General features: G+C 43.0%; 3 protein-coding genes across 13 annotated transcripts in view; 2 read left to right on the top strand and 1 right to left on the bottom strand.

Moving 5' to 3' along the window:
* RAD17 (RAD17 checkpoint clamp loader component) overlaps nucleotides 1–3,037 on the top strand; it is a 29,603-nt gene extending 26,566 nt beyond the window's left edge. For 6 of the 7 annotated variants that reach the window (XM_082457223.1, XM_082457224.1, XM_082457222.1 and 3 more), the window contains 2 exons: nucleotides 50–107; nucleotides 2,256–3,037. In XM_082457223.1, the coding sequence (XP_082313349.1) occupies nucleotides 50–107; nucleotides 2,256–2,520 (323 nt within the window). In that variant the 3' untranslated portion in view covers nucleotides 2,521–3,037. The remainder of the gene's footprint in view (nucleotides 1–49; nucleotides 108–2,255) is intronic. The other variant, XM_082457228.1, reaches the window with a different exon arrangement.
* The window catches only part of LOC309658531 (survival motor neuron protein), a 259,347-nt gene that overhangs the window by 34,310 nt on the left and 198,891 nt on the right, over nucleotides 1–26,146 (bottom strand). The gene's annotated exons all lie outside the window — the stretch shown is intronic.
* MARVELD2 (MARVEL domain containing 2) lies at nucleotides 3,100–26,028 on the top strand. 5 transcript variants are annotated; one of them, XM_082457274.1, is made up of 8 exons: nucleotides 3,463–3,605; nucleotides 7,374–7,549; nucleotides 7,959–9,122; nucleotides 10,905–10,940; nucleotides 15,012–15,160; nucleotides 19,807–19,978; nucleotides 23,080–23,130; nucleotides 24,197–26,028. In XM_082457274.1, exons 3-8 carry the CDS (start codon nucleotides 7,974–7,976, stop codon nucleotides 24,317–24,319), a joined length of 1,680 nt encoding a protein of 559 aa, XP_082313400.1. In that variant the 5' UTR covers nucleotides 3,463–3,605; nucleotides 7,374–7,549; nucleotides 7,959–7,973; the 3' UTR covers nucleotides 24,320–26,028. The 5 variants fall into 5 exon arrangements, with proteins under 5 accessions (XP_082313402.1, XP_082313400.1, XP_082313399.1 ...); XM_082457273.1 differs by having other exon boundaries at nucleotides 7,192–7,549; XM_082457276.1 differs by lacking the exons at nucleotides 3,463–3,605; nucleotides 7,374–7,549 and adding an exon at nucleotides 3,100–3,408.

The following is a 26,146-nucleotide window of genomic DNA, read 5'->3' as shown; positions in this document are numbered from 1 at the left end:
TCTTCTTTGGAGAAATGTCTATTTAAAGCTTTTTAAAAATCTCTTTTAGCTCAGATTTCTTTTATCCAAGATATTGGAAGACTTCCTCTGAAGCGACACTTTGGAAGGTAAGCTGATCATTTTAATTTTCAAAGAGCTGTTACTGAAATAACCACCAAATACCTTATGTATTTATTCATTATACAGTCAATAAATGTTATCTGTAAAGGCCAAGAAATACATGTTGTACCAGTGATCAGAGACCATGTGATTGCATTGTAGACCATCTATTATATATATTACATGTAACAGCTATTTTCACCATCTCAGAATGGACTATTAGGCTAAATAGAATCATTGAATCACAGAGGCAGAGGACTCTTTAAAATCCTTGAGTTCAAATTTTACATAGCTGAAAACCCCTTTTCAGCTTTCATGCCAAGAGGTGTTCTTAGCCTATATTTGGAGACTGCAGTAATCAGGAACTACCTCAAAAGAGCACTGTCTTTTTTATTTCTTTATCACAGAAAATTCAGACAAGTAAAAAAATATATAGATATAGAGAGATAAATCTACGTCTATACTGTTCATTCCATTGCAAAATGGCTTCTGGCCTAACATCAGTGATTAACACAGTGCTTATAGTTCATTTCTACTTAGCTTATTTGTAAGGTCAAATTATGCAGTCAGGTATTCTAAAAAAGGTTAAAAAGTGCTTGCTTCCTGGTTGCAAGGATAAAAGTAAATGATAGAAACGGCATCTATTACCCCTTCTACTAGTTCTCCTATTCCTGGTCCCAAATGGAAAACTTGCTTATCTGGGCTTTTTTTTCCTCTGCCTTCATAGATTCAGTAAAGGCCTTTGTAGTGTTAATGGTTTCTTCCTTATAATGACTTAGCTATTGGGAGCCCATCTTTCCTTTTACAGAAATACAGTGATGGATGGATCTTACAGCATCGTCCCACTGGGATGTGATCAGGGCTCAGACCTTTTATAAACTTCCCTTTTCTCCTCACTTCCCTCTGAATCAAAGAAGGACCAGCTGTTTTCACTGGCTCCTTTCCCCACAAGATTATGACATCAAAATCAAGGGAAGACCATTGTCTTCTATTGTCTTTTTTCTCCTAAGATGTAATTAAAAGAATGGGAGTCACTGTTTTATTATTGGTTCAGCTACTTGATCTGAATTGGGAGGCAGGATTTGTCTGCTACTTATTACAATGACTAGTACTGTTGTCTTTCATTTATAGTGACCATTTTAACATTAGTGACCATTTTAACATTATCTTTGATTTATATTGATAATATTGAATATTAATACTTAAACTTAACATTTAATATTGCTATTTAATAGCTGCATAATTTCCTATAATTGAACCTACACCTTGTTTTGTTTATTTATTATTTTTGGCTGCGTTGGGTCTTAGTTGTGGCACATAAGATCTTTCGTTAACAGCGCGAGGGCTTCTCTCTAGTTGTGGCACGTGGGCTTCTCTCTAGTTGTGGCGCACAGGCTTAGTTGCCCCGTGGCATCTTAGTTCCCCGACTAGGGTTCAAACCCGCATCCCCTGTATTGGAAGGCTGATTCTTAACCACTGGACCACAAGGGAAGTCCTCCTACACCTTGGTTTTGTACATTTAGCTTGTTTCCAGCTTTTGTTGTCACAGCCTTCCTTGAAGCTAAATCATCATGCATATCAAATACTATTTATGTAGGATGAATTCCTAGAAATAAAATTGCTGGATCAATGGATATACACCTTTGCTCTGTATTGCCAGATTGCTTCCAAGAATATTTTGCCAATCTTATGCCCATTAAACAGTGTTTCAGCATGTTCTTTTCTCCTCTTACCACCACTGGGTTTTATTATTTTAAAAGGTCTTTACCAGTTTGAAAGATGACAATATTATTTTAATTTCCATTTTAAAATTACAAATTAGGTTGAGCAATTTATTTAGTAACCATTCTTCTGTAAGCTATCTGTACATGTTTTATGTCTGTTTTCCTATTCCATTTAATTCTTTTTTTAAGAACTCTTTACTAAAGATATTAATTAACTTTGTTGTGTTATAAGTTGTAATGATTTATTCAGTTTGTCATTTACTTTTTAGTTTTGTTTATATTGTTAAATAAACCGGACCACCTGGCTAAACAGCACAAGGAAGGTAACTGAGAGACTACAGGAGAGGGCTTCATAAACACCACACTCATGGTGTAATTTAAAGGAATCCCCTCCTTTGATTATTATTAATGCCTGTGTTATGAATCTGGCAGATTGAAAGTGGAAGCCCTGACTGACAGGGAGCATGGAATGATAGACCTGGACAGTGGAGATGAAGCCCAGCTTAGTGGAGGGCAGCCTGCAAAGGAAGCGCTGGGTGAACGCACTCAAACAGCTGAACCTGAAACCTGGTCTCTTCCTTTGAGTCAGGATAGTGGGAGTGAACTGCCTGCCAGCCAGCCTCAGCCCTTTTCAGCCCAGAGAGACATGGAAGAAGAAGACATGATAATAGAAGACTATGAGAGTGATGAGACGTAGAAAGCAGCCTGCCCATGAGATTGTTACTTGACAGATTCATATTCATTTTATTCAGTGGTACTTGAACAGAGATAATAGACTTTTCAGGTGAATTAGTTTGTTAATTCTTCACTCTTGTAGTATTTCAGCACAGAGAACTGATTTCTGTCATGTTGAAGTAAATAGAAGATCAAACCTTCAAATAATCTCTTAATCTTTTTCTCTAGTATTTATTTAGTCTTGTGAGTGGTGTTGGGAGAGGTCAGTGTGTATGAAATGTGTTTGAACATTATGCCAAATATCAGAAGATGTGAAGGAATAATTCAGAATACAGAAACTCTGTGGGTTGTAAATAAGAATTATAAAACAGTTTAGTATGCAATTAAGAGTGTAAATAAACTTTGTGCCTTATTCACAATTTCTCTCTGGTCTCTAGCTTCTTCAGATACCATTTTTATATGTTGTACAGTGGAATATTTTAGATACTTTCTGGAAACTATTTACATAATTTATATCAAAATTAAAATGTTGAATTTGTTTTGTTTTGTTTCTCCTGTCTTTCAATGATTCGTAACACGCATGGTCTGCCATGTGTCACTGGGCATAGTACGCAAGTCTCCTTCATCCAGTGCCAAACTTTTTCAAAAATAGGAAGGGGATTGCAACCTTGCGAAGAAAACTCTCCGGAGGGTTTGCTCTCACCCTTAACGACCTTTCCAGAGCTCTCCTAGCTGTTGCCCTGAGGTGCGGTGGGGGTGAGGGAACCGACCCGCCCGGGCCCCAGGCGGGAGTCCGGGCCTGAGAAAGCCGGACAGGGCGAAGTTCAGCTCGGCCCGGCCCCGCCCCCGGCGCCCAATCCTGGTTTCAGAGCCGCGGGCGGCGGGCGCGCACTTCCCGGCGGCTGCGCAGGTGAGCGGAGCGCCAGGGGTGGGGCCCACGTGACCGGGACGTGGGCGGGGAGGGGCCGGCATACCCCGGGGAGGGGTCGGCGGACCGCAGGCAGGCGTGCGGCGGGGAGGGAGCCCTCGGCGTCCCTCGGCCCCTAGGAGCGGCGCGCTTGCTGCGCGGCCGGCCACTACCTGCACCCGAGGCCGGGCGCCGGCGCGGTAAGGGGTGCGGGGCCCTGGGGAGAGCGGGAGCCTGGGAGGCCGGAGGGCCCCTCGGCCAGCCAGGTTTCATTCGGCGGACACAGGTGCCGGGCGAGACGCGCCCACCCACAGCCGCGAAGCCGCGGTCCTTCCGGGCGCGGTGTTATCCAGACCTGGGCACGTCCGGCCCGACTTATTTCCGGCCACTTTGGGGACAGTCTCGGGAGACGAAGAGTGTATTTTCCCTCTGACGCGGAGACGCGCACCTGGGTGGGCAGAGCTGAGGACTGAGCGAGGTTGGTGGGTCGGGGGCGTAGCGCTGAGCCGCGGCCTGGGGAGGGACCCCCGACGAGGATGCTCTGTATTCCCGGGCACTCGCTCGAGGGTTCAGTTCAGAGCGCAGGGGATTTCCCATCCCCCTGGAAACCCAGAAACGTCTGAAATCGGCCCCTTTCTCGGGGCCAGCAAAACTTTAAAGCCAGCTTAGGTGGTGATTCTGTTGGTGTAAAGGTGACCAACTGGATTCCTATAACACTTCGCTGGGGAGAACCATTTCTCCTCCCACCGCTTTGACTTTCGGAGATTTGTGTGCCAACAGAATGGAGTCGGGCCCCGGGGGCTGGAACAAAACAAAGACTCTCTCTGCCTCAGCGTGCTGATTCTAAGTGGACTCTCAGTGACACCCTGAGAGATGCTAGGGGTATCCAGACATTGAAATGTGGTAAAATACAACTGACTATTATTCCCTTCGAAAATTACATAATTTGCTATTCCACAATTCTTCAAATTTGTAATTTTGGCTTTTTATTTAAACACTGATAAGGTGATCTAATTCAAATAAGCCACATTTCACAGGTGAGCATGAATTAAATCCGTTATAGTGAAGCATACTTTTGCCAGTGAGTTAAATTAAGCAACTGGTATCCTTTAAATGCCTGTATATCAAAGATATTGAAGGATATGTAAAACTTGCTAAAGTTATTTATTGTGCTTTTTTTTTTTTTTTAACAAGTCTGTACTGCGCGGATCTCCCTTTTTTTTTTTTTTTTTAGAAATTCACGTTCTTTTATTTATTTATTTATTTATTTATGACTGTGTTGAGTCTTCGTTTCTGTGCGAGGGCTTTCTCTAGTTGCGGCAAGTGGGGACCACTCTTCATCGCGGTGCGCGGGCCTCTCACCATCGCGGCCTCTCTTGTTGTGGAGCACAGGCTCCAGACGCGCAGGCTCGGTAATTGTGCCTCACGGGCCTAGTTGCTCCGTGGCATGTGGGATCTTCCCAGACCAGGGCTCGAACCCGTGTTCCCTGCATTGGCAGGCAGATTCTCAACCACTGCGCTACCAGGGAAGCCCCATTTGTTGTGCTTTTGCCTCTACTATTTTTAGGAAAATGTATTTCAAGAATTATACTAGTACTATGCATTCCTAGAATTTAAATGTTTTTAGACAACAGATAAAGCGATGAAAGACAAAAAAATAACTGCTAATTGCTATCATTGTAGAATTTTTTTTCTATACTAAATTTTGTCTCCTACTTTGCATTGGGCACCATGCTGGGACTCACAGTTAATTCTCTAAAATTGGAGTGGCCCATTAGAAGACCCTAGAATTTAGACCTCTTCTCCATCTCCACCCAGTACCCAGGTGACTGTATTTAGTCTGTGGTAGTATATACCCTTCTGTGGGTAGACTGCCTACTTGATATCTTTACCTGGACTTCTAACAGGTATCTCAGGCTCTCTTCAGGCGGCTTCTCCTAGGACTAAGCTGGAGGGTTGGAGAAATGTTGCAGATGAAATGATCTGGTGTCTGGGATTTGCTTTAAAGTAATCTATTGACAAAAGGAATAAGGTAGAGGGTATAGACGAAACAAGATTGGTCGTAAATTGATAATTATTGAAAGTGGTTGATGGGCACATAAGGGCTCATAATACTGTTCTTTCCACTTTTTATTGTGTTTGGAAATTTCTAAAATAAAAATTTTTAATTCCCTGAACATAGAGTTTAACCTCTTCTTGCTATCTTTGTTGCTACCACCATGGTCCATTGGATTACAGTTGGACAACACAGGTTTGAACCGCAGGGGTCCACTTATATGCGTTTTTTTTTTTTTTTTTTCAATAAATATGTACTGCAGTGCTGCGTGGTCTGCAATTGGTTGAATCCGTGGATTTGGGACCACAACTACATATTACCGACTATAAAGTTACACTTGGGTTTTTGACTGCGAAGAGAGTTGGTGCCCCTAACCCCTATGTTGGTCAAGGGTCAACTGTATTTCAGTGGCCTCCTAGCCAGTCTCCCTCTTTTCACCCTTTTCTCCTGGAATGTACTCTTAACAGAGCACCTAGGGTGATCCGGTTAAAATAAGTCATATCATGTCAGACCTCTACTGAAAATTTTCCAATGGCTTCTCACTCCCAATAGAAGCCTAAATCTTTCTAATGATTTTTATTTATTTATTTATTTTTACAATTTATTTATTTGTTTATTTTTGGCTGCATTGGGTCTTCATTGCTGCGCGCGGGCTTTCTCTAGTTGGGGCGAGCAGGAGCTACTCTTCGTTGCGGTGCACGGGCTTCTTATTGTGGTGTCTTCCCTTGTTGCGGACCACGGGCTCTAGGTGTGTGGGCTTCAGTAGTTGTGGCACGTAGGCTCAGGAGTTGTGGCTCAAGGGCTGTAGAGCGCAGGCTCAGTAGTTGTGGCGCACGGGCTTAGTTGCTCCGCGCATGTGATATCTTCCCAGACCAGGGCTCAAACCCATGTCCCCTGCCTTGGCAGGCGGATTCTTAACCACTGCACCACCAGGGAAGTCCCTCTAATGATTTATAAGCCCTAACGATTCAGATGGCTTCAATTCTACTACTCACCCTCTCACTCACCCTGCTGCTGCCTCCATTCCTTAACAGTGCTCGAACATGCCAGGCACTCCCACTTTAAGGCTTTTACACTAGGCTGTTCCATCTGTGTGGAACACTTACCCCTTATACCTGCCTGGCTTCCTCCCTCATCTCCTTCATTTCTATATTCAGATGTCATGTTCTCTCTGAAGACTTCCCTCGTCACTCTGATTAAAATTATAACACCCTGTCCACACTGCACTTCTTATCCTCTTTCTTAACTTTGTTCCTTGGCATCCGATATATTTCACTTGCTTTATCTATCATCTGTCACCCCCGCCCCCCCCCCCCACTGGAATTTAAGCTCCATGAAGGCAAGGATTTCCATTGGCTTTGTTCACTGATACATCTTCAGCAAGCCTGGTGCATGGCAGGCACTCAGTAAATACTTGTTGAGTGATAGATCTCCATTTTACAAAGTAAAACACAACAAAGCCTTAGGAGTTTCTAAATTGTTCAACACCGTAAAGGTGGGATTACCAGCTTTAATTTTGAGACCTTTACAGTGCCAAGTACAATACCATGTGTCCAGCGAGTCTTCAGTAAATACTCATGAGCAATTTGAGGGAGAAAATCATTGTGCCTTAAACCTAGTAGTTATATTAGCAAATAGTTTCCTTTTTACATACATGTCCAGGTCATTGATTTCATGAAGGAAATCAACAGGTTTGATAAAAAGTGCTTTTTCTATGCTTTATTTTTCAGGTGGATTGAATACCCTGTAAGATACTTTTTGAGTCTTTCCATGGCAACAGCAAGTCACCTTTAAATAATTGCTCTGGAAAGAGTGATATCCGTGGCCATTGCTGCCGCTCTGTGCTGTACTTTCAGGGAATCTTAGCCTTTGGTGATTTTTTTTTCCTGAGAATTCAATTTTTTATATCTAGCACCAAGTGTTATACTATTAGAGCGGAAGAAGCAACTCCTGTAACGTGACTTCCCGAGTTAGAAAAAAAAAGGGACTCTCCACTCCCTGTGTTTATCAGACTGCTTCTCCTGGGCCATTCCAAAGCAGACTTCAGTTAATGAAAGTGAAGAGTATTTGCTGACCCATCACATTTTGGTATGTTCAAACTCTTAAATATGTTGATTTAGATATTTGAGGAAAGGACTCTACTTGGAATGTGTTAGCATCCTGTATTATTAAAATTTAGTCTCATTTTTGGATTTTTGTATTTTGTTGTTTATAGGGCTCATAGGTAAATTCAACTTATGTTTTAATCAAGAGCTAAGATTTAAAATTTTGATTGCTCTTAAAATCTCATAGAATAATTAGTAGATCCCTGGCTAACATAATTGTTACACATGTTTAAAGTGTACATGATTTATGTTGTCATTTTTATATATCATGATAATTAGATATGATCATGTTGGTTTCCTGAATATGATCATTTGCTACTAAGTGAATAAAACCGGCATCATTGAAAGGATCAATAACTAAGCATAAGTGATAACTTTAATCTTGGCCCCAGGTGTGAACATCACAAATGTTGTCAAGTGACGGGAGATCCAGGAATCGGGACAGGCGCTACGATGAGGTCCCAAGGGACTCAGACTATCAAGATGGCACCGTAAGAACCTTCCAGACTCTTCACGACAGTGAGCTGGCTGTGAGCGCTGATCCGTTGCCACCACCCCCTCTCCCATTACAGCCACCATTCGGCCCAGAATTCTACTCAAGTGACACAGAGGAACCGGCCGTAGCGCCAGATCTCAAGCCTGTAAGGCGCTTTGTCCCTGAGTCCTGGAAGAACTTCTTCAGAGGGAAGAAAAAGGACCCAGAGTGGGATAAGCCAGTGTCAGACATCAGATACATCTCCGATGGAGTGGAGTGTTCACCTCCAGCCTCTCCCGCAAGACCAAACCACTGTTCACCCCCCAACTCCTGCGAAGATCCTCAGGGCGGGTCAGAAGGCAGCTGTCGTTCCCGGAAAGAGGCCGAGGCAGTGTTTCCCCACGATCCCTACGGATCCCTAGGCCGACGCACACACACAGCCCGAACCTACAGTGAGAAGGTGGAGGAGTATCACCTGAGGTATTCCTACATGAAGTCATGGGCAGGCCTGCTGCGGATTCTGGGTGTGGTGGAGCTGCTTCTGGGGGCCGGCGTCTTCGCTTGTGTCACGGCGTACATTCACAAGGACAGCGAGTGGTATAACCTGTTCGGATATTCACAGCCCTATGGCATGGGAGGCGTTGGCGGCCTGGGCAGTATGTATGGGGGCTATTACTATAGTGGCCCCAAAACCCCTTTTGTGCTTGTGGTTGCTGGATTGGCTTGGATCACCACCATTATTATTCTGGTGCTTGGCATGTCCATGTATTATCGGACCATTCTTTTGGACTCAAATTGGTGGCCCCTAACTGAATTTGGGATTAACGTCTCCTTGTTTATCTTGTACATGGCCGCAGCCATAGTCTATGTGAACGATACCAACCGAGGTGGACTCTGCTACTATCCGTTATTTAACACACCAGTGAATGCAGCGTTCTGCCGGGTGGAAGGAGGACAGATAGCTGCGATGATCTTCCTCTTCGTCACCATGGTTGTTTATCTCGTTGGAGCTTTGGTTTGCCTGAAGTTATGGAGGCACGAGGCGGCTCGGAGACACAGGGAATACATGGAGCAACGGGAGGTAAGGGATTTCACCATCTTTCTTCTTTCTTTCTGTTTCCTCCCTCCTTAAATATGTATAGTTCTCAAAACAAAGCTGTTGTTGTTTTTAAGGGTCTGAAGTTCAAAAGGCCCCACTCAGCATCTGACATGCTCTGACCAGGATAACGCACTCTGGTGTGTCATTTGTAGAATGTTGCAGGTAGACCCCAGATGTGTAATACAATATATAGTTTGTCAGTTGCAGTATTGTCTGTCCGATACTTAAGGGGAAAACAACTACTGAATTTCTACAAAGAAGAAATGATGATAATACCTGCATAAGATTATATAAAAGCCCTATTAAAAATATTTTCTTTAGAATGGTAGCAAAAATGTTAGAGTATGTTCTGCTAACTTCATTATTCCCTGAAATAAGTTGATGTTTTGCTTTCTTCTTCTAAGGAGGAGTGTATAGTAGAATTTCCTGTGCCTCTGAAAATGTCAGTATTACCTTAAATATTTTCTTAATTTTAAGTCAACTATACCGTGCATTTTTTTTCCCCACTTTTCCAAAGACTTCCTAGGTACAATGGCACATGGTGTATATTGGGCAAAACTATAGCTAAAAATAAAATCCTTCCTTATATACTCAATAACCTACGTATTTACTCACTGACCTATGTATTTTTTTTTAATCTTATTCATAACAACAGCAAAAAACTTGACTAACTTCATAATAGGTACCTTATGTGTTCTACACAGAACCCCATACTCTAGTGTCATAAAATACATTTATCTTACTAGAACTTGACATAGATTCAAGTTGTTTCTCAAAATTTATCTCAGCACTGTAAACATATTTTTTTTAAATTTATTTATTTAATTTATTTATTTTTGGCTGCATTGGGTCTTCGTTGCTGCGCGCAGGCTTTCTCTAGTTGAGTTGAGCGGGGGCTACTCTTTGTTGCGGTACGTGGGCTTCTCTTGTTGTGGAGCATGGGCTCACTAGTTGTGGCTCATGGGCTCTAGAGCGCAGGCTCAGTAGTTGTGGTGCACGGGCTTAGTTGCTCCACGGCATGCGGGATCTTCCCGGACCAGGGCTCAAAGCCATGTCCCCTGCATTGGCAGGCGGATTCTTAACCACTGAGCCACCTATTTTTTAAATTTACATCTGTGTATACAAAGTAAGGAACTTTAAATTCTAATCAGTGTGAATCCAGATAGTGAAGCACACACTTCCTTTTAATTTTATGTAAATTTAATAACAACGGAGTTCTTAATATTATTTCAAATTCTACATGAATATGACTGTTATCAACAGTACTTTTATTTCTTTTCCTTTTCTCTACAAAAATTTGTTTTTATAAGACTTCGCATAGCGGTTAATTAAACTTGTCACCTATGATTCCTGTTTGTGTGTTGCTATAATTTCCTAAATGTTAAAAGACATAATGGCATATAGCTTTTTTCTATTAATTTTATAATTTAACCATCCCCAACTCTTTAATCGTGCAAGGTAATAGGAACCAAGAATAAATAAAATCTCTAGGTAATTCAAAGCAACTCACATAAGAGTCACCACCATCTCCGTATTTCCAACTCTGCTCTCTGCTCCTGACTGACAGGGAATCACAGTTATCCCTCCTCCTGTGGTTCTCCACTGGCCCATCAAAACGTGGCCAAAAGAGTAGGAGGATCATCTGTACAGTAGAGAATCAACATCTGTAAAATTGAGATTGGGCTATAGATACAAATGGACAAAAATATTTGCAAAGTAGTTTCACACACCTCTGAAAAGTCATTTTAACTCTTTTTGTTCCAGATAAGTGAGCCATCATTGCCATCGAAAAGGAAAATGGTAAGAATAAAGTTCACGTTATATTTTATCTCTAGATTTGTTAAATAATTTTCTCTCTTATCTGTTTATCTATAGAGTAGATCATCTGTCTGTAAAAGTGTATCTATTGCATTAAGTTCATAATAGGACTTTCAGCTTTTTTCTTTCCTTTTTTTTTTTTAATTCTTTTTAAAATTTTATTTATTTACATTTTGGCTGCGTTGGGTCTTCGTTGCTTGCATGGGCTTTCTCTAGTTGCGGCGAGTGGGGGCTACTCTTCGTTGCGGTGCGCGGGCTTCTCATTGCGGTGGCTTCTCTTGTTGTGCAGCACGGGCTGTAGGCATGCCAGCTTCAGTAGTTGTGGCGCGCGGGTTCAGTAGTTCTGGCTCGTGGGCTCTAGAGTGCAGGCTCAGTAGTTGTGGTGCACAGGCTTAGTTGCTCCACGGCATGTGGGATCTTCCCGGCCCAGGGATCGAACCTGTGTCCCCTGCATTGGTAGGCGGATTCTTAACCACTGCACCACCAGGGAAGTCCCTCAGCTCTTTTCTAATACTAAGAGGAGCAGATCAGACAAGGCTATTTGTAGCATCTTTTAATTTTGTTAGATGAAGCTTCTACAAGTGAACCTAGTTGGTTCTCCTTACATATTTAAATGTAATTTTTAAAAAATTTTATTATTTATTTATTTATTTTTGGCTGCTTTGGGTCTTCGTTGCTGCATGCGGGCTTTCTCTAGTTGCGATGAGTGGGGGCTACTCTTCATTGTGGTGCACAGGCTTCTTATTGCAGTGGCTTCTCTTGTTGCAGAGCACAGGCTCTAGGCACACGGGCTTCAGTAGTTGTGGCACGTGGGTCTAGAGCACGGGCTCAGTAGTTGTGGTGCACGGGCTTAGTTGCTCTGCGGCATGTGGGATCTTCCTGGACCAGAGCTTGAACCCGTGTCCCCTGCATTGACAGGCAGATCCTTAACCACTGCGCCACCAGGGAAGTCCCATTCAGCCCATTTTTAATTTGAAAACCTTAGTAATTATATCCATAGCATTACTTACCCCATGGCTTAATTACTTTCTCTTGCTTCATAGTAAAGCTTTTCTTATATGTGCTGACAAGGCTAGTTTTTGCTAGATGCAAAGAAAGGTCCTATGAAATCTGGGGCCGTGTGTTTGTAATCAGGAGTACTGTTTGAAAGTGGTGTGTCCCAGGGCTGGAGCCCAACTACCTCCTTCCCGTGAAAGACTGAAGAGATTTTAATTTTTTGAGTCATATCTAGTTCTAGATATTTTTTCCCCAGTAGGGTTTTCTGCACTGATGATCAGTGAGGTTCACCCAAAAAGAGTGAAAGAAAATTTTAAGAGCATAAAAACAGAAAAAAAAAAGTAAAGCAGGTGAAATAGTCTGTGTGGAAATATTATGACTTCTTAGAACTCCCTTTTTATATTAAAAGGTGAATCTTGGAATTAGAGATGGGCAAGTAAGGAAACTGAATAGTTTCTGCTTGAAAAAACTTTACCTGAGGGGGGAGAAAACTCATATGGACTCTCCTCCCCAACGTGACTACCTGGGTAGAATTCGTGATTTTTGACCAGGAAAACTGAGCCTGACGCCTGGAGCTGCTGACTAGGGAGTCAATGTGCTCCCTGGCCACTCCTCAGGCAGCCGCGGGAGAAACGGATGGTTAAATACTTAGAAGCTAAAAAGGGATACCATGAAATGGAAATCCACTTACTTAAGCCAAAAAAGTTTCCCCTAATTTTACTACCATGATGGATTTTCAAGATTAAACATAAAAGAATTCATTAGATGAAGAAATAACATCCCGACCAGTGAGGAACAAAGTGGGATAGATACTGACCTCAGAATATGTTTCCTGAAATACTCTGGTTTGATCTCCTTTCCTCTGGGTTTTCTGCTCCCCACTCATGTTCTTGCTGTTCGGGGCCGATGGCTGGGCGTCCTTTCTGGCCGAGGGGACCTGGCTCCCCTTCCACCCAGTGCCTCGGGTGCAAGCTTCCCCTCTTGGTAGCCCTACCCCAGGGCAGGTCAGCAGCCTCCACATCTAATCCGACTAACCCACTAATCCGTGGGCTGCGCTATTTGGTGAGTTAACAGCTGGTAGTTTCTAGAATGAGCTAATGTTAAACCAGACCTCAAAGGCAGCCTCAGAGATAGAGAAATCAGGAAACAAAGGATTTTAAAAGCTGCCTGACAAGGTAAAGAGCAAGGTTTTTTAAAATCTTGTTTTATATTTTGTTTTCAATGGAGTCAGATCGCTCCCGAGCAACTCTCGGTTAGTTCGGCGAGTTTAATTCAGCAAGCATGGACTGAAGCCCCAAGGGGTGAGTGGAGGGAGCTTTCTCCTGTGTCATGGGATCAACATGCTCAAGCAGCATGGCTTTGCCCGCCCCCCTCCCCATCACAAACTCATTTCTAGCTTTAGAATTGAGCAGTATGCATTTAAGTAAACCTGTTTCCTTGTGTTGCTCATTTAAAGAATCAACGAGCCAAAAAAGTGCTGGCTTGTTTGGTTGGTTGGTTGGGTTTTGGTTTTTAGGTGTGTTTTTTTTTGGCCGTGCCATGCAGCTTATAGGACCCAGGCCCTTGGCCGTAAGAGAGAGGAGTTGTAACCGCTGGACTGCCAGGGAATTCCCGGAAAAGTGCTGGGTTTTCATTGCGGCTTTTCCACTCAGAGCCTTGAGACCTTGGAGAATTTACTGAACCTCTCTGAACCTTGCTCCTTTATGTGTAACATGGAAACCCCTCTCCTGGCATCCACCAGCCTCACCAATTTGGTTGGTGTTCTGGGCGCTGCCCAGTGGGGCCCCCAAGCACTCTTTTCCTAACCCCGAAGTTACACATCCACCTCACCCTGCCCATTCTGGAGTGGGCTCCCCTGGGTCTTCCACTTCTGCGTCCCCCTTGTTGGCTATTTTAGCTCTTTTTTTTTTTTTTTTTAATAAATTTGTTTATTTATTTATTTTTATTTTTGGCTGCATTGGGTCTTCATTGCTGTGTGCCGGCTTTCTCTAGTTGCAGCGAGCGGGGGTTATTCTTCTTTGTGGTGCACAGGCTTCTCATTGCGGTGGCTTCTCTTGCTGCGGAGCACAGGCTCTAGACACACGGGCTCAGCAGTTGTGGCATGTGGGCTCTAGAGCGTGGGCTTCAGTAGTTGCGGCACGCAGGCTCAGTAGTTGTGGCTCGTGGGCTCTAGGGCGCAGGCTCAGTAGTTGTGGCTCACGGGCCCAGTTCCTCCGCACGTGTGGGATCTTCCCGGACCAGGGCTCAAACCCGTGTCCCCTGCATTGGTAGGTGGACTCTTATTAACCACTGCACCACCAGGGAAGCCCTATTTTAGCTCTTAAGGTCTGTCCCCATGCTTCCTCCTTGGGCATTTCTGTCTCATGTTCTTTCCTCCTCTTTAAGTGGATCCTTTTCCTACAGAGACCTCTAGGAGCTCTCCAGTGTAGAAGCCAGGTGACTTAAACCACTATCTCCAGCATTCTCATGGACCTCTTTAAGGAACCGCAGGTTAAGAACACCTGGGAAAGTAAAGACATCCACCGCCCTTCCCTTGGTTTTGCTTGCTCTCCTTTTCAGATGATGAAGCAACGTGACTCGTCCCCCATTCTGACCTACTCAGTGGCTACTTGTAATTGATTCATCTCAAGTCGCTGGTGTCATTTTTTTCTCTTTCCATTTAAGTCGACTTGTTCCATTTTTATCGCTGAATTTCTTATTTTGAACTACATTTTCTGTTCTTTTACAGTTAGTTGGGGTATTAATCTTAAAGTACTTAAGACACATTTACCATTTCATCATCCACCTTTGATGATCCCACGATTGGGATTGGAGGGTGTTTTATTTATTATATACTCTCGTAGCTCACTGTGTTTCCCTTAACTGTTACAAAAGTGTTCAGAACAACTATGTGACTATAAAACACGTAATTCTGAAGGGAAATTGTTGATTGCTGTCTCTACTTTTCTTCCTCCTACTCCCACCCCCCGGTTTCCTTCTAAGAATAAAGTTGGGATTTTTTTTTTTTTTCTTCTGCCTTCATTTATAAATAAATCCTCTTTTTCTCTCTAACTGTAGTGTGACATGGCCACCGGTTGTGACAGACAGAGAGACCAAGAAGTTAATTTTAAAGAACTGAGAGCAACAAAAATGAAACCTGAGCGACTGAGTGGACATATCCCCCCTGGCCACATCCCGAAACCAATCGTGATGCCAGACTATGTGGCGTGAGTATCTACCTAAGTCCTTCTTCAAGGTAAAAATAGAGAGGTTCCATTTGGGTTTTCTCTCGTCTGTTTGTCTACAAGTTAATACTCTGCTTAAAGTCAATTATATTTGAACAGTTGTTTGTTTCCTGAGAGGGAGTATATTGAATTGAAGGTACAGTATGGTCGTTGAGGAATAAGCTAATAAGCTGATTTCCTATTCCTCTTGTTTTAGTGAAAAAGTTGTCACTTCACCTTATTTTTTTCCTTCCAGTTTTATTGAGATATAATTGACCTATAGCACTGTATAAGTTTGAAGTGTGCAGCGTAATGGTTTGACTTACATGCATCCTGAAATGATTATCACAGTAGGTTTAGTGAGCGCCCGTCATCTCATATAGATACAAAATTAAAGATATAGAAAAAAATTTTTTCCTTGTGATGAGGACTGTCAGGATTTACTCTCTTAACTTTCATACGTAACATACAGCAGTGTTAATTATATTTATCATGTTGTACATTACATCACTAATACTTATTTATCTTATAACTGGAAGTTTATAGGTTTTGACTACCTTCATCCAATTCCCTCTCCCCCTACTTCCTCCCCCCGCCTCTGGTAACCACAAATCTGATCTCTTTTTCTATGAGTTTGTCTGTTTGTTTTTGAAGTATAATTGACCTACAGCACTGTTAGTTCCTGGTGCACAACATAGTGAAAGTTATATTTCTATACATTTCAAAATCATCCCCAGGATAACTCTGGTTATTATCTGTCACCGTACAAAGATATTACATAGTTATTGGCTGTATTCCCCATACTGTACATGTTGTACCTGTGACTCATTTATTTTGCATCTGGAAGTTTTTACCTCTTAATCTCCTTCACCTGTTTCTTCACTTCCTCCACCCCCCTCCCCTCTGGCAACCACCTGTTTGTTCTCTGTACCTATGAGTCTGTTTCTGTTTCGTTATGTTTGTTCAGTTGTTTTGTTTTCTAGATTCCTCATGTAAGTGAAATCATACAGTATTTGTCTTTCTCTGTTTGACTTATTTCAGTAAGCATGATACCCTCTAGGTCCATCCATGTTGTTGCAAATGGCAAGATTGCATTCCTTTTTTTAACTTTTTATTTTATATTGCAGTATAGCCGATTAACAACGTTGTGATAGTTTCAGGTGCACAGCAAAGGGACTCAGCCATGCATATGCAGGTATCCATTCTCCCCCAGACTCCCCTCCCATCCAGGCTGCCACATAACAGTCATTCTTTTTTATGGCTCAGTAATATTCCTTTCAAACATTCTGTGTCTTTTGATTGGAGCATTTAGTCCCATTTACATTTAAAATAATTATTCATAGGTGTGTACATATTGCCATTTTGTTAATTGTTTGGGAGTTGTTTTTATGGTTCTTTTTTGTTCCTTTCTTCTTCTTTTGCTCTCTTTCCTTATGATTTGATGACTATCATTAGTGTTATGTTTGGATTTCTTGCTCTTTTTTGTGTGTGTGTCTATTATAGATTTTTTAAAAATATTTTTTTATTTATTTGGCCATACCAGGTCTTAGTTGCGGCATGTGGTATCTTCATTGTGGCATGCGGGATCTTTAGTTGCCACATGTGAACTCTTAGTTGCGGCATGCATGTGGGATCTAGTTCCCTGACCAGAGATTGAACCTGGCCCTCCTGCATTGGGAGCGTGGAGTCTTAGCTACTGGACCACCAGGGAAGTCCCCTCTATTATAGATTTTTGGTTTGGGTTACCATGAGATTTATATATAGCAAACTGTATATATATATATATATATCTGTGATTATTTTAAGTTGCTGATCTCTTAAGTTTGAACACATTTTAACAACCCTATATTTTGCTCTCCATCCCCAGCGTTTACTGTTTTTGACATCAAATTTTACATCTTTTTGTTTTGTGTCTCCCTTAACTACTTATTGGGGATATAGATGACTTTATGACTTTTGTATTTTAACCTTCCTACTGGCTTTGTAACAGGGCTGATTTACTACCTTTTCTGTATATTTGCCTTTGCCAGTAAGATTTTTCCTTTTGTAATTTTCAGATTTCTAGCTGTGGCCTTTTCTTTTCTACTTAGAGAAGTTCCTTTAACATTTCTTGTAAAGCTGGTTTGGTGGTGCTGACTCTTTTCTCTTTTGCTTGTCTGTAAAACTTTTGAACTCTCCAACAAATCTGAATGAAAGCCTTGCCAGGTAGAGCAGGGGTCCCCAACCCCAGGGCTGCGGACCAGTACCAATCCCTGTTAGGAACTGGGCCGCACAGCAGGAGGTGAGGGGTGGGCAAGCGAGCGAAGCTTCATCTGCTGCTCTCCATCGCTCCCCATCACTCGCATTACCACCTGACCCATCCCACACCCCCACCCCGTCCATGGAAAAATTGTCTTCCATGAAACTGGTCCCTAGTGCCAAAAAGGGTGGGGACTGCTGAGGTGGAGTGTTCTTGGTTATAGGTGTTTCCTTATCATCACTTTAAATATATTATGTCACTCCTTTCTGGCCTGCAGAGTTTTTACTGAAAAGTCATGTGATAACCTTATGCCAGTTCCCTTGTAGTAAATTGTTGCTTTTCCCTTGCTGCCCAGGTTAGGGAAGTTTTCAGCTATTATGTCTCCAAATATGTTCTCTGCCCCTTTCTCTCTCTATTCGCCTTCTGGGACCCCTATAATGTGAATGTTAGTATGCATGATGTTGTCCCAGAGGTCTCTTAAACTGTTCTCCTTTTTTTTTTTTCTTTTCTTTTTTCCATTCAGCTTGAGTCATTTCCACTGCTCTGTCTTCCAGTTAGCTGATCCGTTGCTCTGTATCATCTAATCTACTGTTGATTCCTTTTAGTATATTTTTCATTTTAGTTACTGTATTCTTCAGCTGTGCTTAATATGTCTTTTTATTTTTTCACTCTTTGTTTGAAACTTCTAACTTCTCACTCTGTTCATCCATTCTTCTCCCAAGTTCTTTGAACATGTTTACGAGTATTATTGGGTAGTTTGCCTATTTCCACTTTACTTGGTTTTTCTGGAGTTTTATTGTGTTGCTTCATTTGGAACATAATTGCCTGTAGCCTAATTTTGCCTAATTTGCTGTTTTATTTCTGTGTATTTGGTAGGTTGGTTTTGTTTCTCGACCTTGGAGAAGTGGCCTTTTGTAGAAGACGTCCTGTGTGTCCCAGCAGTGCACTCCCTTCTGGTCACCAGGGCTATATGCTCTAATGGTGTCCCCTTTGTGGGCTGTGTGGGTCCTTCTGTTGTGGCAGGCTGACTACTGTGGGTGGTCTGATAGGCATGGCCAGCCCCTAGTCCTGTTGGTTGCCAGGCCCTGCCTTGTGTGGAGGCTGCCGGCCACTGGTGGGTGGAGCTGGGTCATAAGGTTGCTGTCTGTGGAGTCCTGAGAGGTCCCAGGGCTAGTGCTGGTCCATGGATGGGCAGAGCTGGTTTCCAGGGTTGGTGGCTGCAGGCCTGGGAGTCCCATATCTAGTGTCAGCCTGCTTGAGTGAGACTGGTTCCTGACATGGCTGGCTGTGTGGGGTCCAGAGTGTCTCAAAGTTGGTGTCAGATCCCAGGGCAGCTGGCTTAGGGACCCAGAGTGTCTCAGCACTGATGCTGGCCTTCTGGTGGGTGTGCTGGGATCTGGGGGTCCCATGACTTCAGCCTGCTGGTAGACAGGGCTGGGACCCAGGGGATCCTGGGGCTAGTACCAGCCCGCTGGTCGATGGGGCCAGGTCCTGGGGTCCTGGGGCTAGTGCTGGCCCACTGGTGGGCAGAGCTGGGTCCTGGGGTCTCTGGCTGCAGGGCCCAAGCGTCCCAGAGCTGGTGTTGGTCCTCTGGTGGATGGGATCCTGGCCCCATCCACCAGGGGGATCAGGGGATCTGAAGACAGCTGGCCTGTTGGTGGGTGGCACTGTGTCCCCACCTGGCTAGCTGCTTGGCCTGAGGCATCCCAGTCCCGGTGCTGACAGGCTGGTGGGCAGGGCCCAGTCCCTTTGCTGACAAGCTACAGGGAGGATTACAGGATGGCGCCTGCCAGCACCATTGTCCTCGTGGTAGAATGAGGTACCCAGCATAGCTGCTGTCAGTGTCTGTGTCCCCAGGGTGAGCTCCAGTGGCCTCCTGCCTCTGCGGGAGGCTCTCCAGGATCAGCAGGTGGGTCTGACCCAGGCTCCTTTCAGATCACTGCTTCTGCTTTGGGTCCTGGAGCGTGTGAGATTTTGTGCGTGCCCTGTAAGGGTGGAGTCTCTATTTCCCACAGCCCTCAGAGTCCCGAAAGTCAGCCCTGATGACCTTCAAAACCACACGTTCTCGGGGCTTGTCTTCCCAGTGCTGGGGAGCCCAATGTGGGGCTTAGACACCTCACTCACTGGGGAGACCCTCTGCACTTGCAGTTATCCTCCCGTTTGTGGGTCACCCACCCAAGGGTATGGGTCCTGACTATACCATGTCTCTACCCTCCTATCCATCTGGTGGTGCCTACTTTATATCTTTAATTGTAGAAGATATCTTCTGCTAGTCGTCCAGTCTTTCTCATCAGTAGTTGCTCTGTAAATAGTTGTAACTTAGGCATGCCCGTGGGAGGAGGTGAGCTCAGGGTCTTCCTCCTCCGCCATCTTGGCCACTCCTCAACTTTAGTTTATTTTTTTTCCTCAGGAAATACCCTATGATTCAGACGGATGATGAACGAGAACGCTATAAAGCTGTGTTCCAGGACCAGTTTTCAGAGTACAAAGAGCTCTCTGCAGAAGTTCAAGCCGTCTTGAAGAAGTTTGATGAGCTGGATGCAGTGATGAGCAGATTGCCGCATCGTTCAGAAAACCAGCAGGTGCGTGCCTGCAGCTGCCGGGGAGGGGTTCTGGTAGCGGAAGGATGAACTCCGACCTCGTGTGAAGGGTAGAGAAGGCATAACCGTCTGCATCTGCTGTCTCGGAAGCTCACTTGAGATCTTCAGGGTGACAGTTCAAAATATGTAATTTAATGTCTTTTGCCTTCAATTATTAAACAGTATTTTATTTTCTTACTTAAGTAAAATATAAATTTGCCTAAGATACACACCATATCAATCAGGGTCCCAGAGGAGGCAGATAGCACACTGTAAGGTAATTTGAGGAAGGTTTATTCACAGACGGTGGCCGGGGGTGTAGAGGAGCTGCCGGTGGCCATGCATTCTCCAGGGTAAGTCACAGCCGAGCAGCTAGCACACCAAGCCCAGGGAGCACAGTGGGTAGAGATGGAGAGGGGATCTGAAGCTGCATACATGAGCTACAGGCTCATGCTTCAGACCAATCAATAACCGTGATTATGGCAGAGAGGAAAACCAGGGTGGAGATGGCAGTCATAGGGGACGGAAGTGTTTTCTCTAATGTTCTGTCTTTTTTTTTTCTTCACATCTTACCATCTGGGAAATCAGGATGCCCTCATAATCAATGGCATTTTTTACCTGACATATATTTTTTCATTGAGAAATAATTCACATACCATAAAATTCACTGCTTTTAAGTGTACAATTCAGTGGGTTTTAGTATTTTCACAAAGGGGTATAACCATTACCACTGTAATTCCAGAACATTTTCATCACCCCCCAAGAAATAACCCATACCCATTAGCACTTTTTCCCCATTTCCCCCCTCTCCAACCACTGACAACTACTAATGTACTTTCTGTCTGTCTGGGTAAATGCAGCGATATAATATGTGGCCTCACGTCTGGCTTCTTTTGCTTAGCATCATGTTTTCAAGGTTCATCTGTGTGTCAAGAATCAATATTTCATTATTTTTTGTGGTGGACTAATAATATTCCATTGTGTGAATATACCACATTTTCTTTATCCGTTTATCAGATGATGGACAGTGGGTTGTTTCCACTTTTTGGCTATTATAAATAATGCTGCTATGAACATTTGTGTGTAATATCCTGTCCTTTTTAAAGAGAATGTATTAATCTAATCTATTTGTGTAATTGAAATTTTAAAAACATACAGCATTTTTTAGTAAATGTCAAGTGTATGTATATATAATATATACACACATTTTTTATATAGATAGATAGATTCTTTTCCTGAGACCTGCATTTGTTGGGCATCTTTGTTTTGACCAGACCTTTAAGTGTACATTTAAATGAGTTGTAATTACAAGTCCTCTAAGCCAAATGTATAGAGTAGTGACATTTTCCCAGTCTTGGATTGATGGAAGGGTGTTGGCTAAGAGATGCCAGTACCAGGAAGCAGGAGAAATCCAGCACATACTGCAGGTTCAGGGTCAGTTAGTACCATTTGGAAAACAAGCAAGGTCCACAGGTCCAAGAAGGGTGACCAGGCTTAGATGCCCTGAAAGGAGTGCAGGAAGGAAGGAGCAGGCACCAAGCGTCTGGATCACCGCAGGTCGGGAAGAGCAAGCTGGTTAACAGACATAACGCTGAGAAACCTGAATGTGACATGTGGCCTTTGAGCCCAGGCCCAGTGGCGTCGGGTGTGTAGGCTGTGTATGCGTGGGCAAGGGCTCAGGCTTGTGGGTGTGCGATTGGGGGTGGGAGGGTCCTGATGACAGCAGGTGCTGAGAAACTGAGTCCTCCCACAGTACTCGCACACAGTCTCGACAATAGTCATTTCCTTTGGTTTTCAGCATGGCTTGGCAAGTAAGTAGCCAAATGACAGGGCCGCAGTTAGTCGCGGTGTCTCCTCCAGGCCTTATCTAAAGTGGAGATATCAATTGTATCACAAAAGTGAACTTCTTCTCAGCCACAGGCTGAGCTTTGCCGTGGGCAAGAGTCTGCTGGCCAGGCTCACCCGTCCCCTAGCGCGTCCCCAGGGAGGTGCCTCTGTGCCCAGCGGGCCTGCTGGGGGCATGGGTTCTCACACACACCTGCTCATGCACCCGTGAAAAATTAAACCATCACGTGACTTTTCTAAGCCCATCAAATAGGAGTTTTGCTCAAAATAATCTCTCCGGTCCTCACCCTCCTAATTCAGTCTCTCTGACCGACTCTAGGATAGATTTTACAACTCTCATCTCTGCCTGCGTCTCCAGCACAGCACCCCTGCCCCCCAGGCAGCTAGTTCAGTCCCAGGCCAGGACCTGTTCATGTAGATGACAACTGGATAACCAGGTTCATCTCACTGATGGCAAGCAGTCAAAACACAAACAATGCTCATGATCTTAGTATGTAAAAAACATTGAAGAGTTAAAATATATTGGGAAAAGGGTGTGGATTTGTGATGGAAAATGTTCTCAGGGGAAGCTTTTAGAACTATAAATTATTACATTTTATTTTGTATTTATTTGGTTTACAGTGTTTCGCAATCTCCAAAGCATAGGTTTACCTGGATAAATGAGGGCATTGCTCTAGTAACCTATTTCCTTTGGATAGACTATTCAACCCTTTAACAAATTTCATATTTATTATTAAACTTAGAATAAAGTTGGAAGGAGCCTCATATTAGCTATTTTCAAAAGTTGAATAGTCTCAACTTGCCAAAGGGGATGAAAATGCTACCTAATTATAGCTAATGTGGTTATTATGTGCCAGGCACTTTAGAAGGATCATTTCAAATAAATGAACCTTCTCACAACACTATGAGATAGTTATGGTTATTATTCCCATTTTACTGATAAGGAAACCAAGTCTTACGGTAAAGAGCTTGCCCAAGTCACACCGCCGGCAAGCAGCGGCCCTGGGACTCGGTCCAGGTTATACACAAGCAGGCGCCTCGCCCTACTGTTCATCCCTGGATCCCAGGGCCTGGCCAAGAGTAAGCTCTCAAATATTTATCCAGTGAGTTGAATTTGTTCGTGTATGAATATTTTCATTATAGTCTTAGGTAAAAATTGTTTTCTGTTCCTATGCCCACTGTACTCTTGAGACATTCTTGAGATATGATTTGAGTAACTGCAAGTATTTTCATTCACATATACAGTATATTATTTTTAGGAACATGAGAGAATTTCAAGAATCCATGAAGAGTTCAAGAAAAAAAGGAACGTGAGTAAAACCATTTTCTTCTTTAAAGTGTATTCTTATCCAGGTACAGTGGTGACAACTGACAGATTTTAGATTCTTGCAGCTAAAGTAGTTGTTTTTTTGTATTTCTTAAGATGCTACTTGTTAGGGACCATGGGTGGCTGCTGGGTGCCTTTTTTTTTTTTTTATTTACCTTTTGGCTGCGTTGGGTGTTCGTTGCTCTGCGCGCAGGCTTTCTCTAGTTGCAGCGAGTGGGGTCTACTCTTCCTTGCGGTGCACGGGCTTCTCATTGCGGTGGCTTTTTTTGTTGCAGAGTGCAGGTTTCAGTAGTTGCAGCGAGTGGGGTCTGCTCTTCGTTGCGGTGTACGGGCTTCTCATTGCGGTGGCTCTTCTTGTTGCAGAGTGCAGGCTTCAGTAGTTGCAGCACACGGGCTCAGTAGTTATGACACGTGGGCCCTAGAGCGCACAGGTTTCAGTAGTTGCGGCGTGTGGGCTCAGTAGTTGTGGCGCACGGGCTTAGTTGCTCCGCGGCATGTGGGATCTTCCCGGACCAGGGCCGCACCCGTGTCCCCTGCATTGGCAGGCGGATTCTCAACCACTGCGCCACCAGGGAAGCCCTTGGGTGCCTTTTCTTCTCGTCTCTGTCCTGAATACATTCTGCTGTGTCCTGATTTAGGGACCCAGGGAAATGAGCACCTATATCGAGCTCTTGGCCCACGTTTCATTCACAAAGATTAGGTTCTTTTACAGGTTTCTAATCCCATCCTTAACTTAATTGCACAAATTAGTAGAGGATGAAGAGAGCTTTCATTAATCCATTAATTACTTTTTAATGTATTTTAATACTTAAGGGTGCCTCAGCTCTCTACTTCGACTCAATTTCGCTGTGAACCAAAAGCTTCTAAAAAATAAAATCCACTGAAAAAAAATGTAGAGAGCTTACCTGTTATTCTTGTTAGGCAGATTTTGAAATCTGCTGCCAGAAAATCTACTATGAAAGGTCACACTTTCTGGGTGATAATGTGTGTTTCTGTGTTTTTCGCTGAGGAAGCCGGAGGCTGAGATAATAGCTATGTTTCTTTTCTAGGATCCTACATTTCTGGAAAAAAAAGAACGCTGTGATTATCTGAAGAATAAACTTTCTCACATAAAGCAAAGGATTCAAGAATATGATAAAGTAATGAATTGGGATGTACAGGGTTATTCTTAAAGCTTATTTGAAACTACTTTTTTATATCAAGCTTCATATTTATTTACTGTCTTTTTTTAATGCTCATCTCTGTGATAGAGAAGCAAATGCCTCCTGAATCAGCTTGTAGTTGGTTTAGCTGGTATGTCAAGTTAAAACAGTATGTGATTGCATTTCAGACATTTCAAAACAAATTCAAATTTACTAAGGGCCTTTACTAAGAGTGGAAGAAATTCTGGATTCATCTGTGTACAATTTATATTTATCTTGTTAAAATTGATTTAAGCATTGTGTCCTTGTGGTGTGATGATCAAGTGGAGTATCAATTCTGGTGCTGCTTTTTCCTTTTTTACTTAGGCCAGTTCCTGGGATTCTTCTAGGACAAATTTCTCTTCCTAGCCAAAAATGTCATTTCTGCCCTTGAAAGGGGTTTGAATTCAACATTTTGAAGCCTTATGATCTTGGGCAAGTTGCTTAATCTGCCTGTGCCTATTTCCTCATCTGTAAAATGGGGCTAATCATAGGACCTACCTCCTAGGGTTGTTATGAGGATTAAATGAGTTAATATTCGTAAAGCACTTAGAACAGAGCCTGGCACATTTGTAAGCACTGCATTAGGGTTTGTGAACTATATAGATGTGTTTGTGGAATGAATAAACTACATAGAATAAGTCTCAAGGAAAGGACCTTAACGAGCAGGTCCAGCCAGCTAACCCAAGGCCATGGCCTCATGACTTTCTTTTTTTTGTGCTGTAAATAAATCTTACGCACGTCGCCTTAAGCACATGCTTCCCTGTGGCGCTGTGCCTACTGGGGTCCAGGGCAGCCTTCTTATCTTTAATCACTGTGCACATCTCTCAACGTCCCCACAGCCCAGCCCTTCCTGTAAACCTCGAAAACAAGGATTGTGTGAATATTGTTGCCGTTTCTGTCCTGTTTAGATGTCCATCCTAAGGCCCCATGATGTTGCATCTGCTTAGAATCTCCCTTTGATTTATTGGAATGCTTCATTGTCCCAAGAATTATCTTGGCTTTGAGGCTTTATTCATGAGAAATGTTTTATTTTTATTAATGTGAACAAGAGACTGCTTTAAAAATGTTTTAAAAAATCATTGTTATTGGTTCCTATGCAGCAGCATCTATCTTGTAGATAATTTCCCAGGTGTAGAAATACGATTTCTGCTTCATATAGTTGCCATTCAAACAATTAATACTGGAGGAATTTTCTAAGTGATGAAACCAAAGAAAAGAATTTGGAAAAGCAAAGGCTTACGAAGTATTGATTACTGAATAAACTTCCTAGTTCTTCTTTGTCAATGATATCTTATTTAGTGTATATTGTTACTATTTTCAATCCATGGTTCTCAGACTATGTTTAAGGTGCTCAGAGTCTTAAGAGGTGATACCGAGGAAAGTGTGAGGCTAGGCTCCCTCTGGACACCCCCCAAACTAGAACAGCTGCACTTTCTGTTTTACATATTGGGACCCCATGTTAACATTTCGCTTAAGAAGAGTACCCATGCTTTAAAAAAAAAAGAAAGATGAAATAATACCATTTTGGTGAACTGTAAAGAGATTAATATTGAAATGAAGTGTTAAGGAAATTTGACTTTGTGAAACTTTATTTTACTACAGTTGTAAATGTTAATCTTTGAAAACCAATGTTGTAATGCTGACTTTTACAGTTTTTATGTGAATACCTAGGCATATTAAAATTTCAGTCACCTGTTGTTTTGTGTGTATCCTTTATTGTTTACTTTTCTAGCGTTCCTGAGTTGACTGGGCATATTCTCCCTTATCAGAAAATAAACTGGAAAGTCATTGAAAACTTGCGGATCATGGTGCTCA

This window comes from Balaenoptera physalus, assembly GCF_965194825.1.
Source record: "Balaenoptera physalus genome assembly, chromosome: 3".
In the NCBI taxonomy this organism is placed as follows: Eukaryota; Metazoa; Chordata; class Mammalia; order Artiodactyla; family Balaenopteridae; genus Balaenoptera; species Balaenoptera physalus.
Note: the sequence above shows the minus strand (reverse complement) of the source record. Positions and strands in the feature narration are given on the sequence as shown.